This window comes from Eumetopias jubatus, unplaced genomic scaffold, assembly GCF_037043125.1.
Source record: "Eumetopias jubatus isolate StellerSeaLion01/CBP00866 unplaced genomic scaffold, mEumJub1_p1.0 scaffold_27, whole genome shotgun sequence".
NCBI lineage: Eukaryota > Metazoa > Chordata > Mammalia > Carnivora > Otariidae > Eumetopias > Eumetopias jubatus.
This window is the reverse complement of record NW_028274833.1, coordinates 837,585-851,901: the sequence shown is the minus strand read 5'-3', so window position 1 is coordinate 851,901 and position 14,317 is coordinate 837,585. Positions and strand designations below refer to the sequence as shown.

The 14,317-nt window shown below is 39.3% G+C and overlaps 1 protein-coding gene across 1 annotated transcript; it reads left to right on the top strand.

Annotated features, from left to right (window-relative positions):
* Nucleotides 1-3,194: 3,194 nt before the first annotated feature.
* LOC148162009 (uncharacterized) lies at nt 3,195-14,219 on the top strand. Its single transcript, XM_088020453.1, is given in 13 exon segments — nt 3,195-3,252; nt 3,573-3,735; nt 4,052-4,203; nt 4,206-4,238; nt 4,241-4,255; nt 4,258-4,284; nt 4,687-4,823; nt 7,776-9,599; nt 9,660-10,259; nt 10,262-11,635; nt 11,897-12,161; nt 12,164-13,362; nt 13,647-14,219. Coding segments are annotated over 13 exon segments (6,420 nt in total).
* The last annotated feature ends 98 nt before the right edge of the window (nt 14,220-14,317 follow it).

Genomic DNA, 14,317 nt, shown 5'->3' with positions numbered 1-14,317 from the left:
CAACAATAGGTTTGAGGGCTCTTGAAATGGTTCTGGATCTCTTGAACTGGAACTTGGGTCTTCTAAGCTGAGGCTAGTTCTTTTGCTTTTGTCTGAGCTTAGTTTGCACCCCTTTCTTAAGATTTTATTTAAATTCCAGGGTGCCTGGGTGGCTCAGTCGTTAAGTGTCTGCCTTTGGCTCAGGTCATGATCCCGGGGTCCTGGGATCGAGTCCCACATCGGGCTCCCTGCTCCTTGGGAGCCTGCTTCTCCCTCTGCTTCTCCCTCTCTCTCTCTCTCCCTCTCTCTCTCTCCTCCTCTGTCTCTCATGAATAAATAAATAAAATCTTTAAAAAAAATAAATTCCAGTTAGCATAAAGTAAGATTAGTTTCAAGTATGCAATATAGTGATTCAACACTTCAGTACAACACCTGGTGCTCATCACATGTGTACTCCTTAATCCTTATCCCTGATTTAACCCCTCTCCCCTCTGGTACCCATCAGTTCTCTGTAGTTAAGGGTCTGTTGCTTGATTTGCCTCTCTCTCTCTCTTTTTTCCCCATACTCATTTTGTTATGTATCCACATATGAGTGAAATCATATGGTATTTGTTTTTATCTGACTGACTTATTTTGCTTAGCATAATACTCTCTAGTTATATCCACATTGTTGCAAATAGCAAGATTCCATTCTTTTTTTAATGGCTGATTAATATTTCATTGTACATGCATACCATGTTTCCTTTATCCATTTATCAGCAGATGTGCGCATGAGCTGTTTCCATAATTTGGCTAATATTGATAAACATCATGGTGCTTGCATTCCCTTGAATTAGTGTTTTTGTATTCTTTGGGTAAATTCCCAGTAGTGTGATTGTTGGATCATTGGGTAGTTCTATGTTTACTTTTTGGGGGGAACCTCCACACTGTTTTCCAGAGTGCACCACTTTGCATTCCCAACAACAGTGTAAGAGGGTCCCCCTTCCTCTACATCCTTGCCAGCGTCTGTTGTTTCCTGTGTGGTTCCTTTTAGCCATTCTGACTAGTGTGAGGTGGTATCTCATTGTAGTTTTGATTTGTATTTCCCTGATGTTGAGTGACGTTGAGCATCTTCATATACCTAGCGGCCATTTGGATGTCTTCTTTGGGAAATGTCTATTAATGTCTTCTACCCATTTCTTATCTGGGTTATTTGGTTTTTGGGTGTTGAGTTTGATAAGTTTTTTATAGATTTTGAATAGCAACCGTTATCAGTTATGTTACTTCCAAGTATCCTCCCCTATTCCATCGGCTGAATTTTAAATTTGTTTGATCATTTCTTTATAGACTTTGGATACTACCCTTTATCAGATATGTCATTTGTAAATATCCTCTCCCATTTCATTAGTTAACTTTTTGGCTTGTTGATTGTTTCCTTCATTGTGCAGAAACTTTTTATCTTGATGAAGACCCAAAGTTCATTTTGGTTTTCTTTCCCTTGCCCCCAGAAATGTGTATAGTAAGAAGATGATATGGCCATGGTTCAAGAGGTCGTCGCTTGTGTTCTTCTCTAGAGTATTAAGGAGGGCAGGTGTGATGAGCACTTGGTGTTATATGCAACTAAGGAATCATTGAACACTACATCAGAAACTAATGATGTACTATATGATGGCGAACCGAACATAATAAAAAAGTAAACTTAAAAAAAGAAATTGATCCCATTTACAATTACACCAAAAACTATAAGATACCTACGAACGAACCTAATCAAGAGGAAAGAGATCTGTACTCTGCAAAAGTTGAACACTTCTGAAAAAAAATTGAAAGGGAAACAAAGAAATGGAAATGTTCCATGCTCAGGGATAGGAATAAAAACCATTGTTAAAAGGCCCATATTTCCCAAAGCAACATACACATTTAATGCAGTCCCTATCAAAATACCACCAGCACTCTTCACAGAGCTAGAATAAACTAAACTAAAATTTGTATGGAACCGGAAAAGACTCCCAAGTAGCCAAAGCGAGCTTGAAAAAGAAAAGCAAAGCTGGCGGCATCACAATACCGGACTTCAAACTCTATTACAAAGCTGTCACCAAGACAGTATGCTACTGGCACAAAAACAGACACATAGATCAATGGAACAGAATAGAGAGCCCAGAAATGGACCCTCAACTCTGTTGTCAACTAATCTTCGACAAAACAGGAAAGAATATTCAATGGAAAAAAGACAGTCTCTTCACTAAAGGGTGTTGGGGAATTGGGCAGCCACATGCCGAAGAATGAAACTGGACCATTTCCTTATACCATACACAAAAACAGACTCAAAATGGAATGAAGACTTAAATGGAAGACATTAGATTTTGCCTTTGCCCTTCTTTCTCTGTTTTTAATTGCTGTTCTGAACAAGGACATGGTAGAGATAAAGCATTTTTTAGGCATTGTCAGAATGGAATTCAAATAATAAAATTGCTGACCAGAATGATAGAAAGAACTCAGATAAATTCATGAAGCTGAATTCACAGGTATCTCACGACTCCTATCATATGAAATATATATTTATTCTTATATAATTGATTTATATTTTCTGTCTAGTCCAGCAGAAACTAACCTTAGCTAATATATTCCTCTACTGAATTAAAAAACTTAGGAAGGCCAAGGCTTCTTGTCCTCAGATTTGTGTGTTCAACTTATGGCACACTCCATATGAGAGTAGGTAAGTATTTATTGAATTGTTGCTCTTTGCCCAAGATTGTCGTCAGAGAGAAGGGTTTGGAGCTCTTGAGTTAATTTTCTACAATTGTAGTTTCTATCATTTTCATACTGATTTGTAAGTTATTTTAAACTATTATTGATCGGTATTTCATAACCTTCTGTGTTAGATCATTTGGAACTAATTCTTTTATTTAGTATGTATATGTGGCAGGTACGTAAAGATACATGGTAATGCCAGATAGATTATATTCTTTACAAAGTGTGGGAATGGGATATTTCATTGTCTCACTCCAAAAAATGAAAGTTAACATTGAACTAAATAAAGGTTTGTTTCATTTTTAAGTTACATTTAACTTGTGTAAATATGGGTAACATTTCTAGTTGGGTGATCATGATAGAAGAATGCAGTTATCTCATAAGTAGGTATTATGATATCAGACATTCTATATGCTATAATTTCAATCCCAACCCTGGCATCTACTCGACTAGAACCCTATCTTGCATTCACATCCACTTGAGCCAACATGAGATCTCCACTTGGCTTCTATCAGTTTTGGGGACTGTTTTTTCACTGCTGTGGTGGTAAGTTACAGACAATTGGGAATTTTTTTCTCCTCTGTTTGTCTTATTACTGGGGAAATAATTTTTATTTTCCTTAACGTTTTAAAATATCTTCTGTTTTTGTCCTTGATGTTTATTTCATTTCCTACTTCTTATCATGTTTGTCTTTCATCTAATCTTACATTTTGCCACTTTTATTTATGTTTCTCATTCTTCTCTATATTCTCTTATTTCACATCTTCAACAAGTGAAAGTTAGGATGACAAATCTCAATAATCATTCAGCAAGATGAAGTTTTTCATGTTATATTTACCTTTTCTCCTCCCTAGCTGGCCTTTTAGTATCCAATTCTCAAAAGCAGTTGTTAATCTCATTGACCCCAACGATTGCCCCATTGACAGCATCCAGCAACTTCCCATGGCTAATGTCCATGGCTGAAAACTGCCAGGGCATTATTCTGAGTCGGTGGTGGATCCTCTCCACAGCCAGCTGTCTGAATAAACTGTAAGTACAGCTAGAATCATGGTAAAGGGATCATAGTTACATATACATTTTATATTTCTTTGTCAAAATTAATTTTATTTGCGTTGGATAATGATGCATTCAAGGGACATTGTCTTTGGAAAATAACATATTAAAAATGAAGCTTGGAGTTCTAAAAGTCAAATTCTATTCAGTGTGCAATGTAGAGCATCATTTTACAGGGATGTAAATAGAAAATTGTTGGATTACATTAACATTTCAGGTTAAATGAAGTTTAATGAAATGTTTTTCTCAGTCCAATTTCATTATGCTCTTCTGCACTTTTCTATTCCTTTAGGAAACATTTGGACTCTGACATTTCAGCAGTCATTGACCAAGAAGATATCTTACTTGGCCATACAATATGCCTGCACCCCAGTTTTGGTCCACAAGTTGGAATGGATCCAGTCAAAGGAGACATAGGAGTCATCCTGCTACAGTACCCTATCAGGGTGGGGCGATACCACTTTATCACACTTATAACATCTCTGGAAGAGCTGTTATAACACTGCAGGGTATACCAATATCAGAGTAAGCTCAAGTGTCATGTTCTGTCATATCATAAGTGTAGCTCATATAATGATATAGAAAAAAACAAAGCAAAACAATGCAAAAATAAAACAGGATGTTAAAAAATCTTGTAAATAATTAAGGCCGTATTACTCCACTTCACATGGTGTAAAGAAGGAAAAGTGACAATATCCTGGGTTATAATATTCTGTGTTCTATTACTTAAGAGGGATTTAGGAACAGCTAAAAAATACAAGAAAGTATGAAATAAGTGTGTATGAGATTAGATGGAAGGGAAGGAGGAGTCAGAGTATCTCAGTAATTTTGTGTGATTAAAAGATTGAAAGTTGTACCAACCTAGTAGTAAATCATAATAATATAATAACCCATATCTCATAGTCCTTTCTATCTCTATTCCCTCAGACCACAGTAACTTTGGAACCAGTATCAAAAAGCTGTCAGTTAAGCTGCTGGACCTCTCATTCTGCCACCATCAACATATCCACCTACCTAAAAGTAACAATTTATGCATCTGGAGTCAGCCACAAGGAGACTGCTGGGTACTTACTGTATAAGGGCAGAGTTACCATTGGGGGGAGATGTAAAACTATATGCAAAATGTAAAATGGATACAATTTCATTTATGCAAGATGAATAAGTTCTGGAGATCTGCTGACCAACCTAGTGTATATAGTTAACAATCTTACACTGTACACCTAAAAATTTAAGAGGGTCAGATAACATGTTGACTCTTACTCCCTTAATAAAAAAAGAAAGATTCTTTCCTTTCACATGCAATCCACCGGTGTAATGTTTATGTGATTATATAATCATACGTACATTATGTCAAATAAAGATTCAAAGATATATTTATTCTTAAGGTGACAAACAAAGCAGGAATATTTTCATCAATAAAATTTCAGAATTAGAAATTTTGCTAAAATATATTCGAAGCAATGGGAAGAACAGGTTATCTTTGGATTGGGTTGTTAGAATACAAATAGAACTCAGTTTTACAAAAACAAACCGAGTACTTAAAAGTCTTTGGTTATGAGGTATAATTATTATCTCTCCATCCTGAAGCTACAAAAATATTGTAACTGAACTAGTGATGAGGAGTACCTGCTACCAATATATATTTTTAAAGACTATTGTGACCTTATATTCCCAAAGCTCAACCTAGAAGATATGTAGTAATATTTGTGTTATATACTACATATAGTAATATTTAGTTTGTAACAGATAAAATTTAAGAAGTCACAAATGGCTACAAAGAAATTTAAGGCAAAAAAAGTGAGAGGCAAAAATAAAAACGTTTGAAATTTACAAATAAGGAAGATGTTAAAATCTGTGATGCAAAAGGAATATAGGTGATATCAAATTCTTCTTAATACACATATTGCCAAAACTTTGTCAAGCCCAAAAGAACAAAGAGCTGAAACCAATATTTGAGAAATTTGAAATTAAGAAAGACAAGGTAACCACAGCGTGGTAGACTACAAATTGACAGGGTACATAGAGGAAACAGGCCTGGTCCCTGTTCTTAGAAAATCCCGATTTTCTGGGCCCGGTCACCGGAGTTTATGATTTGATACGAGAGATTAGTGCAGTAATTTAGTAAAAATAAAATTTTGTTCACCGTAGCACATACCCTCCCCAATATCTATCACCCAGCCACCCCATCCCTCCCACCCCCAACCACTCCAGTAACACTCAGTTTCTTTCCTGAGATTAAGAATTCCTCATATCAGTGAGGTCATGTGATACATGTCTTTCTCTGATTATGAGAGATGATGGACTCTGAAAAACAAACTGAGGGTTCTAGAGGGGAGGGGGGTGGGGGGATGGGTTAGCCTGGTGATGGGTATTGAGGAGGGCACGTTCTGCATGGAGCACTTGGTGTTATGAACAAACAATGAATCATGGAACACTGTACCAAAAACTAATGATGTAATATATGGTGATTAACATAACAATAAAAATTAAAAAAATAAATAAATAAAATAAAATTTTGTTAATCTTTTAGAAATCTTTATTGTGAACATTGGAGATAACAATTATATCTACATTTGGATAGATGAAGGCATACTTAAAATTTTGAGAGGAAAGTAGCTCTTCACAATAGAAATAAGATGTGCAAATGTAATGAACATTTAATGCATAGAAAATATTTGAGTTTTAAAATTTGTAAGGGGCACATGATGGTAAAAAAATATTTAAAAAATGAGAAAAGAAAATTCCTTTGGACCAATTATGAAGTAATGGTGCCTGGAGTTAGTTGTTGAAGTCCTTGGAGTCACAGAAAGATTTTAATGCAAAAAAAATATATTTTAGAAGAATCAAATATTTTCTGTTCTGGAAGGTGGGATGAAAGATGGCCTTTAAAATTAAATTAAAGAAGTCAGATTTATTTAGATATCTAACCAACAAAGTCTATTAAAGTACCTTTGTACTCTTCACATTTATTCCTACAAAATGGTATGGCATGAACTGCAAAAACAATAAGGAATCATTCATTCATTAAATATTGATTGCCTAAACATGATTTGGTGCTATGCTAAGATGCAGCAGTTTAAAAAAGCATATAATTATCCTTATCCACATGAAGCTTACTCAAAAGCTAACAATTGTTTCCCAAGAAAATAATGAAGGTGTGCTATTAAAATAGGAGAAATGCAGAAGATCTTTAAAAATGTTCTATTTGACCAAAAACCTAAAGGCTTGAGAAATCAACCCAAGTAAATCCCATGAGGGAAGCCAATTCCAGGCAAAGGATACTACTGTGGAAAAATTTCCGTGAAGAATGAAACAAATATGATGGTAGCAAAATGAACAAAGGAAAAATGTTGAACTGAGATCAGAAACTAATTAATAACACCTTTGGATTTTACTCTGAATATCATCCTGCCTGCCAGGAGGAACAAAGCATGGAATAAGTTTGGGTATGAGAGAATAGCAGAAATGAGAATGGTTTGAAAACAAATGAGGACAACTTGAACCAGAGTAATGACGTGGAGTGATAAGGATAAACACAGTCATTACATATGATTGTGTAAGTTGTGCCCTGCCTAGAAATACTCAGCAAAGGGAATAAGTGATATCCAAATAAAGAATGTTGAATATGTAATTGCTATTTAGAGCATGGGAATTTTCTCTAAATATCCTTTGTGATTTGGTTTTTCTCCTTTAAATGGAGTTACAATTATGTGTGTGTAAGTTATTCTGGAGCTTTAAGAAGTATGTACCAGGTAACATTTATTATTTTTCACCATGTCATATGGATATATGGTAGAAAAATATATAAATCTTATGTATTTCAATGTATTTATTGATAATATGTATATAATATACAAATATTATTTATGACAAAAGTGTAGCCATATATTTTATAATTTATATATTATATATTTACATATAACTTATGTTACATATATTTTAATATATTCTTACGATTTATGTTTGTCTGCCCGTTTGTCCCATATAAATACGGCTTATCTTTTTTCCTCATTCAGGTACAGCAGGGTAGTCCTGTTCTCTGCCTCTGTGGCAACCACTGGGAACTGGTAGGCCTGGTCAGTGAATCCTCAATGGCCTGTTATGACCCTGTTCTTGTCATCAAGACAGCCCCATATTTATCTTGGGTGAAATGGCTTATCAAGACATCTCAGAAGCCACTGGATCCTATTTTTTCCCTACCCTGCAATTTTACTCCTGGGGTAGAACATCGTCCACAAGACAGGCTTAGCCTGAACAGGGGTACTGCCATTTTGACCTCCCACAGACTCTCTGTACAGTCACGGAAGAGAAGATTAGGCACTTTCCCACTGAACAGACAACACCGGAATCCTCCTCCAGTATTTTTTCGTTTAAATAATAGAGACTCTTTTCCTGGCAGTAGACAGTTACACCTTCAAGCTAGTCAGCTCTCCTCAACTAGCAAATTCCCAATGATACAATCTTGGACGTCTCTTGTTATCAAACAGCGGGATCCTTCTGATATTTCTGAGCCCTGGAATACCCCAATAGCTGGTACTTCTGAAACTTTGGTTCTTTCTGGACCCCCAAAGCCTCCAACACCTGATAAATCTATACCCTTGGACCTTCCTCAGAAAGATACAATGAAATATCGGTACCAAAGGATGACCAATTCAGTACACCCCTGGGTTAATCCTTTAGCTGGTATCATTGGGCTTCATACTCTACCATTAGTTAGTTCTGCTATATCCTGGGTTTTGTTTTCAAGTGGCATAGATGGATCCCACCTTCTTTCTGGGGTTAATACTGTACAGTTTCAAGTTCAGTCTAGTAAGGTTCCTTTCCATGGTCAACTTCTAGCTAGACCCTGGCTAGAAATTACCCCTGACATTGGACCTTGGACACATTCTGTACCTGATAAAACTGGAAGAGTGATGCAGATACAATCAAGTGAAGAGAATATTGGAAGCCAAATACACCATGTAGTCGGTAGAGTTCACACTGCTTTTAAACCAGTAACTTATAACTTGAATGCATGGGTTCCTTTAACAGTTAATAAAAATGAATTCTGGACTCATTCCATGCTAAATGCAGATGGATCTCAGTATCCTACAGTAACTCTTAGGTTGGAACCCTGGTTTCAGTCAGTCTTAAATTTAGATGGATCCCAAGAAATTACAGAAAAGACTAATGAATACTGGATTCTCCCTGAATCTAAGTCAGCTCAATTGTGGACTTCTTCAGCACTTAATATGCCTTTCACTTGGATACCATCTGCAAGCAACACTATTAAGTCTTGGGCACAATATAATACCAGTCTGGGCAAAGCCTCAAGTCAAATGGAGAGAATAAGTCCATTGAGTAAACGTGAATCTGTTATGGTCAAACCCCAGATTCAAACTGCAGATACAACCTGGTTTTTGATACATACTATTACAAATGTAATTAAGCCTTTTTTTCAGTCTAAAGCTGATACAACCAGGCCCTGGAGTAAACCTGAAGCTGCCATAATCCAAACCTGGAAGCAGCCAGAAACCCAAGCAAGAAAACCACTGACTCAGCTGAAAGCAGAAATCAGACCATGGTTACAGACTGAAACTGAAAGAATCAGATGCTGGATTCAGCCTAAGTTTCAAATAGTCAGACCTAGAGCCCAGACTGAAAATGGTAAAGACAAACATTGGACCCAGTCAGAAGCATGTATAATTAGATCCGTGACACACACTGAAATTGAAACCTTCAGACTTGGGAACAAGCCTATAGCTGGTACAGCCAGATCCTGGTTTTGGACTCAGTCTAATCAAATGAGAGCAAGGTCTCAGCCAGACTTGCAAACACTCTACCCTTGGACTCAGCCTGAAGTTGACATAGTGAGACCATGGACTCAGTCCGAAGCTAGTAGCATCCAACCATGGATGAAGCCTGAAGCATTGACATTCAGAATCTGGTCGCAGTCTAAAGTTAATACAATTACACCCTGGACAGGGCCTGAAGCTGATGTAGCTAGACTTTGGTTGCAAATACAAACCAATACATTCAGAACATGGAACCAACTTGAATCTCAGACAACCATTGCCTGGTCTGAGCTTGAAGCTGTTAGAGTCAGACCTTGGTTGTATACTCAAATGCATAAATTCAAACCTTGGATTGAGACAGAATTTCAAACAGCGCATTCCTGGACCCAACCTGAAGGTGATATACCCAGGCTTTGGACTAAATCTGAGGCTGACAATGTCAGACATTGGTTCCAGACTCAAGTGGAGACACCCACAATGTGGACAGAGCCAGTATTCCAAGTAGCCCACCACTGGATTCAGTCCAAAACAGAAATAGTTAGGCCCTGGAACCAACCTGTGGCAGACAAGCTAAGAGCCTGGATACAACATGACATTTACACTGTGAGGCCCTTGGATGAGCTTGAAGGTGATAAAGTTAGATTCTGGACACAATCTGAATCTGACATAAGACCTTGGATTCAGCCAGATGTGGGTATAATCAATCCCAGGGCACAAAATGAAGCCCATCAACACCATGGGCATGGGGACAGGCTGAGACTCCAGAAGTTAATCCCTGGGCACAGTCTGAAACCGAAACAGTTATACTCTCAACACAGTGAGAAGCTTCAGCAATTAATCACTGGACAGATATTTTAGCTGACACTGTCACAACATGGGCAAAGACTGAATTTCCAGGACAAAGGCTCTTGATGTATCCTCTGTCTCATATAGTCCCACACTGGACTCAGCCTGAACTGCCAGTGGCAAATCTCTGGACACAGACTATAGATGATACAGTCACTCATTGGAACCAGGGTGAACCTTCAGAAATAAATTCCTCAACAAAAACTGTAGCTGACACAGCCATCTGGACACAGGCTGAATCTCCAGCAGTGAATCCCTGGTTACAGTCTGAAAATGATACAGTCATATCATGGACCCAGGATGAGTCCCTAGCGGTAAATCCCTGGACAAAGCCTATGGCTGATACAGTCACACAATGGGCCCAGGGTGAACCTTCAGAAGTACTTCCTTGGGTGAAAATTATACGTGATACACAATGGTTGCAGGCTGAGTCCCCAGCAGTAAATCCCTGGATACAGTCTGAAACTAACACACTCCTACTGTGGACGCAGCCTGAATCTCCAGCAGTAAATCCCTGGATCGATACTGTAGCTGGGACAGGCACACAATGGACTCAAGCTGAATCTCTAGCAGTAAATTCTTGGACCCAGCCTGTAGCTGATACAGTCACACTATGTACTCAGAATGAGTCTCCATTATTACATTCCTTGAAAAAGTCTGAAACTCATACATTTATAACATGGACTCTGACAGAATCTTTAGCAGGAAATTCCTGGAGACAGTATGAAACTGATAGTGCCTCAATGTGGACCAAAAAAGGAAATCTAGAAGTAAATCCCTGGGCACAATCTGAAACTGATACAGTCACAACTTGGACCCAGGCAGAAACTCCAGGAGTAAATTTATGGCCACAAACTATAGCTGAAATACTTCCACCATGGACCATGGCGGAGTCTCCAGCAGTAAATCCCTGGACAGAGACTGAGACTGTATTTGATGGTGTTATACCATGGACCCAGGTTGAATCTCCAGCAGTAAATCCTTGGACACAATCTATAGCTGATGTAGACACACTGTGGACCCTGACTGATTCTATAGCACTAAATTCTTGGACAGAGCCTATATCTGATAATGTTATACAATGGACCCAGAGTGAACCTCCAGCCATAAATCAGTGGACACAAACTGTGTTAGATACAATCACATCATTTACTGAGGATGAATGTCATGCAGTAGAGACCTGGACAGACCCTTTGACTGATGCCACACTGGGGACCCAGACTGAAACTCCATTAGTAAATCCCTGGTCAGAGACTGTAGTTTTCACTGTCACACCATGGACCCAGACAAAATCACCAGTAGTAAATCCACTGATAGAGGCTATAGCTGCCACATTATTACCATGGAATCAGGCTGAATCTGCAGCAGTAAATCCATGGATAGATGCTGTAGGTTTCACAGTAACACTATTGACTCAGGATCAGTCTCCATCAGTGAAAACCTGGACAGAGGTTGTGGCTTTCACAACTGCATCCCTGACTCAGGCTGAATCTCTAGTAATAAAGTCTGTGTCACAGGGAGTATCTGATACAATCTTACTGTGGAACCAAGCTGAATCACCTCTAGTCTATCCCTGGACACAGTCTGAAACTGATGCAATTACACAGGGGACTCAGGGTGAATCTCTAAAAGTAAACCCTTGGACACAACCTTTGGCTGACACAATCACACCATGGACTCCTGGTGAGTCCCCAGTAGTAAATCCCTGGACAGATGCTGTAGGTGACACAGTAACACCAATGAACATAGTTGAATCTCCTTCAGTACATCCATGGAAAAATTTGAAATTGATACTGTCACACTCTGGACACAGGCAAATTCTGAAATCATAAATCTCTTGACACAGGCTATAGTTGATATAGTCACACGGTGGACCCAGGCTAAATCTCCTGCAGTGAATCCCTGGACACAGTTTGAAACAGACACAGTCACACCTTGGACCCAGGCTGAATTTGCTACAATAAATTCCTGGACCAAGCCCAAAACTAATCTCGTCACACTGCAGACCCATGGTAGATATCCAGCATTAAGTCCCTGGGCACAGCCAGGACCTGACACATTTACATCATGGTCTCAGGTTGAGTCTCCAGCAGTGAATCCATGGACACAATCTGAAACTGACACAATCACAACATGGACCCAGGCTGAATCTCCTGTAGTAAATCTCTGGACACAACCTGAAAATGTTACAGTCACACCTTGGATCCAGGATGAATCTCTTGCAGTAAATACCTGGACACAGACTAAAAATAACACCATCATACCATGGACTCAGAATGAATCCCCAGAAGAAAATACCTGGACAGAGGCTGTTTCTGAAACAGCCATACCATGGACCATGGGATTTTTTCCAACCATGAAGCCCTGGATAGAGACTAAATTTGATAAAGTCACACCAGGCACCAAATCTCAATTTTCAGAAGTAAAACTTTGGACACAGCAGTAGCCCCAAACATTGGACACTGAAACTGGTACAGTCAAAAGGTGGACTCAGTCTGAATCTCCACCCTTAATTCCCAGGATAGAAGCTATAGCTTCCATAGTCCCATTATGGACCCAGGCTGAATCTCTAGCTGTAAATCAGTGGACACAATCTATAGCTTATAGAGTCACAGAATGGACACAGACTAAATCTCCATCAGTAAATACTTGGACTCAGGTTCAATTTCTGGCAGTAAATACCTGGACACAGTCTGAATCAGAGTACAAATCTCCAGCCCTAAAACCATCAGTTGAGCCTGAGGCTAGTATAGTCATATTGTGGACTCAGACTGAATCTCCAGAAGCAAATCCTTGGATAGAGCCTGTAGCTTCCTTAGTCATGCCATGGACACAAGCTGAATATCCAGCAGTAAGTTCATTGACACAGGCTGTAGCTGATACAATTATCCTGTGGCCTGAGGCCGAATCTCCAGCATTAAATCCCTGGACAAAGTCTGTAGCAGATAGAGTCACAGTGTGGGCCCTGGATGAATCTTCAAGAGCAAAACCTTGGACACAGATATTAACCTCATCAGATATATTTTGGACCCAAGCCAAAACAGTAATTCCTTGGTCTACTTTTGAAATATTCCCACAATTCACCCTTATTCAATCTGTAACGGTTAAAACTTGGACACAATTTGAGAGTGACACAGTCACAGCCCTAACTCAGGGTCAGGCTCTTGCTGTGAATCCCTGGACAGAGATTATCACTTCCAGAGTCACACCATGGTTCCAAGCTGAATTTCCAGCAGTAAATCCCTGGACAGAGGCTGTTGCTTCCAGAGTCACATCATGGACCCAAGCTATATCTGTAGCAGTAAATCCAGGGACAGAAGCTGTCACTTTGAGAGACATACCATGGATCCAAGTAGTATTTCCAGTAGCAGTAAATACCTGGACAGAGGCTGTCACTTCCAGAGTGATGCCATGGACACAATCTCCTACAGCAGTAAATGCCTGGACAGACACTGTCACTTCCAGAGTCACTCCATGGACCCAAGCTGTACCATCCTGGACAGAGGCTGTCACTTCCAGAGTCTTGCCAGGGACCCAAGCTGTACTTCCAGTAGTAAATCCCTGGATAGACACTGGTGCATCCAGAGTCATTCCATGGACACAAGCTGTACCTCCAGCAATAAATCCCTGGACAGAGGCTGGTGCATCCAGAGTCACATCATGGAACAAAGCTCTTCCTCCAGCAATAAATCCCTGGAGAGAGGCTGGTACATCCAGAGTCACATCAGGGACCCAAGCTGTATCTCCAGAAGGAAATCCCTGGACAGACGCCGGTGCATCCAGAGTCATGCCATGGACCCAAGCTGCACCTCCAGGAATAAATCCCTGGACAGAAGCTGATGCATCCAAAGTCACTCCATGGACCCAAGCTATCCCTTCAGAAGTAAATCCCTGGACAGAGGCTGGTGCATCCAGAGTCACTCCATGGACCCAAGCTG